Raw genomic sequence first — 6,016 nt, forward strand, 5'->3', positions numbered from 1 at the left:
TGTTGCCGTTGACAGAAGAAACTTGGAAAAAGAAGCAATGGTGACCTGGAAGGGTGCGATGCAGCTCCCCATCACGTGGGGAGTGAAGCATAGGAACAAAGAAAATAGGAGCCGGAGGAGGCCATTCGGCCCTTCGAGCCTGCTTGGCCATTGATTATGATCATGGTTCATCATCCAACTCAACAGCCCAATCACGCTTTCCTCCATACCCTTTGACCCCCCCTTCACTCGAAGTGCTCTATCTAACTGCTTCTTCAAAACATGGTGTTTTGGCCTCAACTACTTCCTGTGTAACGAATTCCACAGACTCACCGCTCTGGTGAAGAAATGTCTCCTCATCTCTGTCCTAAATGGTCGACCCCGTATCCTCAGACTGTGACTCCTGGTTCTGGACACACCCACCATCGGGAACATCCTTCCTGCATCTACCCTGTCCAGTCCTGTTAGACTTTTATAAGTCTCTATGAGATCCCCACTCATTCTTCTGAACTCCAGCGAATACAATCCTAATCAAATCAATCTCTCCCCATAGGTCAGTCCCGCCATCCCAGGAATCAGTCTAGTAAACCTCCGCTGCACTCCCTCTAGAGTAAGAGCATCCTTCCTCAGATAAGGAGCCCAAAGTTGCGCACAATATTCCAGGTGTGGCCTCACCAAAACCCTGTATGAAGTAGGTTTAATGACTGCGCTGCTTAAAAAGAGTTTTGCTACCAAACCTCCCAGGAAACTGGATATAAAATCAATGGAAGATATCGGTTTCCTTGTGTTTTGAATCAGAGGATTTGACTCTGTGTCCCAAATTGAGACCAGCTGAGTACTCGATCTCAATCAAAATTGCATTCCCGCAATGCCTGGTAGTTTATGTTTTTGATATATCCCACTTGCTTTTCTTTGTTCCAAGTAACGTCTTTTTGTCAAGTGTGTTACGTTCTGATGTTTGGCAGTACGGAATTAGTGCACTACAGACCGTCTAGTCCCCGACTAGTTAAATGCTTATTGTTAAACAATAACGTGGGTCAGATAACCATAAAAAAACCCTATCACAGTCCACTAACTATAAATTACTATTATCTGAGAGCTACTACAAATGTGGCTATCCACTACAACGATTATCTCCCGACTCCCCAAGGTAGCAGTGTCATGTGGTTGTTCTGTACTGCCACCTGCTGGTTGGATGTCGTATCTAATAGCATTTACATGATTGCTTACGCATATCATCACAAAGTGGAATCCCAAAATACAAATGAAGATAAATGTTCTTCCCTCTCTTCCATTAGCATGAACCCACTCCACGTTTGGTTTCTCCTGGTTGGAGCAATGGTTAATAATTCCATGGCCTGTCTGTCTAAGTTAGGAATTACAGTGAAGCTTTAGGAAGGATGTGAAGGCCCTTGTAAAGGCACAGAAGAGATTTACCACAATGACTCTGGGGGGGTGAGGGATTTTAAGAAATTTGGCCTAGTTTTGAGAGAGTCCAAAAAATAAAAGGTTTAGAATTATTTTTAAATGTTCCCATTAATTGATGGTACAAGGACTAGGGGAACAAAGCTTTAAAGTGTTGAGCAAAATATGGAGAGGAATGTGATGAAGAACTTTCATTGTATAGAGAGTGGTAATGACCTAGAACTCGCTGTCTACCCAAGGATGGTGGAAGCTGCATCAATAAATAATTATTTCAAATGGAAATTTGAGGGACATAACCATGGGGAACACAAAGATAGAACAGGGATTAAACTGACTGGACTGCTCTGGAGAACCAATACAGACTTATTGAGACAAATGGCCAATCATTGACTTGGATCTTAGCTCAATACCTACCTCCACTCCCCTCCCCTGCCTCCTGGCCCTGTCTGCCCCTGCAATGCCATCCACACTTCCTTTTTCGCTAATGCAGAGTCTGTAAACTGAGCAACAAGTTGGTCCTCCAGGTGTGGTTAAACATTTTCTGGAAATGATTCCTTTTTTTTCCAGTTTCTACTTGTTCCACCCCCTATCCTATGGGATGATTGGTCCACTTGCTCAGGATCCTCGCAGTCCAATGGCAGGATTGAGGTGGCTCAATTCCTGGGAATTCTAAACCTTACCAGAAGTCAGAAATGGGACGTGGCCACTATTATTGTCATCGGCATAAAGTTGGACCAAAGATTTTGATGATGGAGATCAGGACGTCTGCCTTTGCCTTAAACTTTTGATATGTTCTTTTCTGTCAAAGTTAGTGATGCACTTACTAATATAATGTCCCTTTGAAACTGGCCTGTGTAATAGTCAATTAATAAAGCACATGCTTTATTCTCAAGGTATTTTTTTAAACTTGGAACTAGCCAGAGTTGCGAGAACTTTGGGCTGAGATGTTGAACTGCGATTATGGAATTAAAGACATCCACATTTTTGCAAAACTGACTGCTTGTTTGTAGGAATCTGCAGAACCAGCTTATTGCCTGTTGTGGAACTGGACAGACAAGCTATCAATTGATGGCAGTGTCAATTATTCAGCAGTCTAGTACTTGATAGGAAGTCCAAGCTAATTTATAATTTTTTTTTTTGAAATGTTGTGTGTAATTGTACAATAAAAATAACTTTAAACATAGTGAAGTATGTTCACCATAGAACTGAAAAACAGGTGGGATGTTTAGCGAATTATTCTTTCTTGTTGCCTGTTCTCGGTGGCCTCCTGTTTTTGTAACCTGTGCACATAACATCTTCGACCACAAAGCAGAGAGAGAGATTTTTAACTGATCTTTCGTTATGACATTGATGTGAAAACTGTGTCGTTCATTCTCGGCTTCTCCGCAGGTTGGAACAATAATTTAAATATTTAATTCACTTCAAAATGGCCAATTGTTTATTTTTACTTCTGCTAAACCGAGGATAGAAGAGACTTTAACCAGTAAACACAATCATTGATTTATTATAAAACAAACTTCTTTTAAAACAAGTTGCACAACTGGTTAAAATACAATTTGGAATCTGGGAGTGTAACGATTTACACCATTTCAAAATAATTCCAACATTCCTCCCGTACTCAAAACAAAGGGCACGAGACATGAAGCCAGCGTTCTCTGTGGGCCGGCGCTAGAATCGGGAAATCAAACGCCAAATAGAATGCCCCAGCCCCTCACCAACAGGATGAATGAGTTCCAGGCTGCACACCATCGTGCCCATGCAATTTGGACAGTAAACTCCGTTGCCGTATCATTAACAGGCCCACCCGGTATTCTCTGGGCCTCCAGCAATGCTCCACCTCTGGCAGGAGGAATTACTGACGGCGGGATTCACTTGTGCTGTATAAAGTCAGGAAGCAGGCGCCATGGCTGCTGAGGGAGGAGGTGGGACATGTTCCCACAGGTGTAGCTGTGGGCTGCCAGTGCTGACACTGCCTGGTGTGGTGTCTGCCAGGGCCGGGGGAATAGTGAGCGGTGACCAGGGGATAGGGATTGGGGTGTCCTGGCACGGGCTACCATTGCCGTGGCCTGCAAGGCAGCCGTCTTGTGGCGCATCTCACTAACCGCAGCCCATGGTTCCGCAGAGCAACACCGGCTGTATGGGTGCCATTGCGTCACGCCACACCACCCGCTTCCTCATCCACACCTGGGTGCCACCCTGCCGGCGGGGCATCACGTGCGGCGGGGCATCACGCAGCCCACTCAAGGAGGATACTGAACAGGGGCTGCTGGGCGTACAGCTAGCCCGCGTAGGGCCAGCCGCAGGTACCCATGCCAGCAGGGTCGAGTGCTGGAGCCAGAGGCTGCTCTGGTATCGGCCACTGACAGAGATGCAGTGCAGAGGGTAGAGTGTCAGGGGAACAGCCGGGGGCGGGTGTGGGAGGGTAACATGCGGGGCAGGGGCTGCAATGCAGGCCAGAGCCACCAAATAACGTGTTGGCCATGGGGAAATCCACCATGCTAACATGGCTGTACTTTAATAATAATAATAATCTTTATTTTGTCACAAGTAGGCTTCCATATTAACTGCAATGAAGTTATTGTGAAAATCCCCTGGTCGCCACACTCCGGCACCTGTTCGGGTACTCGGGGAGAGTTCAGAATGTCCAATTCACCTAACAGTACATCTTTCACGATTTGTGGGAGGAAACCCACTGACATGGATGTGGCTCTGGAAATAGTGGATACATTGGTGGTTATCTTCTGGGATTCTATAGACTGGAACTGTCCCTGCAGATTGGAGGGTAGCTCACGTCACTCCGATATTCAAAAAGGGAGGTAGAGAGAAAGCAGGGAATTATAGACCAGTGAGCCTACCATCGGTAGTGGGGAAAATGCTTGAATCCATTATCAAGGACTTTATAGCGGAACATTTAGAAAGCAGTGGCAGGATCAGTCAGAGTCAGCATGGATCTATGAAGGGAAAATCATGCTTGACAAATCTGTTGGAATTCTTTGAAGATGTAACCAGTACAGTTGACAAGGGGGAGCCAGTCGATGTGGTATATTTGGACTTTCAGAAGGCATTTGACAAAGTCCCTCATAAGAGATTATTGTGCAAAATTAAAGCGCATGGGATTGGGGAAATGTATTGAGGTGGATAGAAAACTGGTTGGCAGAGAGAAAACAAAGAGTAGGGATTAATGGGTCCTTTTCAAATTGGCAGGCAGTAACCAGTGGGGTACCACAGGGTTCGGTGCTGGGACCCCAGCTATTCACAATATATATGAATGATTTGGACAAGGGAACAAAATGTAACATCTCAAAGTTTGCAGATGATACGAAGTTAGGCGGGAGGGTGAATTGTGACGAGGATGCAGGGATCCTACAGCAAGATCTGGACAGGCTGGGCGAGTGGGCAAACCAATGGCAGATGCAGTATAATTTGGATAAGTGTGAGGTTATTCACTTTGGAAGCAAAAACAGGAAGGCAGATTACTACCTGAATGGTTGTAAATTGGGAGAGGGGAGTGTGCAGCGGGACCTGGGTGTCCTTGTGCACCAGTCGCTGAAGGTAAGCATGCAGGTGCAGCAGGCGGTAAAGAAGGCTAATGGTATGTTGGCCTTCATTGCGAGAGGTTTCGAGTATAGAAGCAGGGATGTGTTGCTGCAATTGTACAGGGCCTTGGTGAGGCCACACATGGAGTATTGTGTGCAGTTTTGGTCTCCTTCTCTGAGGAAGGATGTTCTTGCTCTCGAGGGAGAGCAGCGAAGGTTTACCAGACTGATTCCAGGGATGGCGGGACTGTCATATGAGGAGAGATTGACTCGGTTAGGATTGTTCTCGCTGGAGGTCAGAAGAATGAGGCGGGATCTCATAGAGACTTATAAAATTCTAACGGGACTAGACAGGGTAGTTGCAAGGAAGATGTTACCAATGATGGGTGATTTGATTTGATTTATTATTGTCGCATGTATCAATATACAGTGAAAAGTATTGTTTCTTGCATGCTGTACACACAATGCATATCGTACATAGGGAAGGAAGGAGAGACAGCAGAATATAATCGTAACAGCGTAACAGACATCTACAGACGTTGAAAGATGCCCTCGTACGAACGGGATATGGCACTCGACTCATCGATCGACAGTTCCAACGCGCCACAGCGAAAAACCGGACCGACCTCCTCAGAAGACAAACATGGGACACAACCGACAGAATACCCTTCGTCGTCCAGTACTTCCCCGGAGCGGAGAAACTACGTCATCTTCTTCACAGCCTTCAACACGTCATTGATGACGATGAACATCTTGCCAAGGTCATCCCCACACCCCCACTACTTGCCTTCAAACAACCGCGCAACCTCAAACGAACCATTGTTTGCAGCAAACTACCCAGTCTTCAGAACAGTGACCACGACACCACACAACCCTGTCATGGCAATCTCTGCAAGACGTGCCAGATCATCGACATGGATACCACTATTACACGTGAGAACACCACCCACCAGGTACGCGGTACATACTCGTGCGACTCGGCCAACGTTGTCTACCTCATACGCTGCAGGAAAGGATGTCCCGAAGTGTGGTACATTGGCGAGACCATGCAGACGCTGCGACAACGAATGAACGGA

General features: G+C 46.1%; 1 protein-coding gene across 4 annotated transcripts in view; it reads left to right on the forward strand.

The window, feature by feature from the left end:
• pomt2 (protein-O-mannosyltransferase 2) overlaps positions 1-2,396 on the forward strand; it is a 196,266-nt gene extending 193,870 nt beyond the window's left edge. For all 4 annotated transcript variants that reach the window (XM_072494489.1, XM_072494497.1, XM_072494499.1 and 1 more), the window contains one exon: positions 1,972-2,396. In XM_072494489.1, the coding sequence (XP_072350590.1) occupies positions 1,972-2,077 (106 nt within the window). In that variant the 3' untranslated portion in view covers positions 2,078-2,396. The remainder of the gene's footprint in view (positions 1-1,971) is intronic.
• Positions 2,397-6,016: the final 3,620 nt, after the last annotated feature.

This window comes from Scyliorhinus torazame, chromosome 2, assembly GCF_047496885.1.
Source record: "Scyliorhinus torazame isolate Kashiwa2021f chromosome 2, sScyTor2.1, whole genome shotgun sequence".
NCBI classification, from domain to species: domain Eukaryota; kingdom Metazoa; phylum Chordata; class Chondrichthyes; order Carcharhiniformes; family Scyliorhinidae; genus Scyliorhinus; species Scyliorhinus torazame.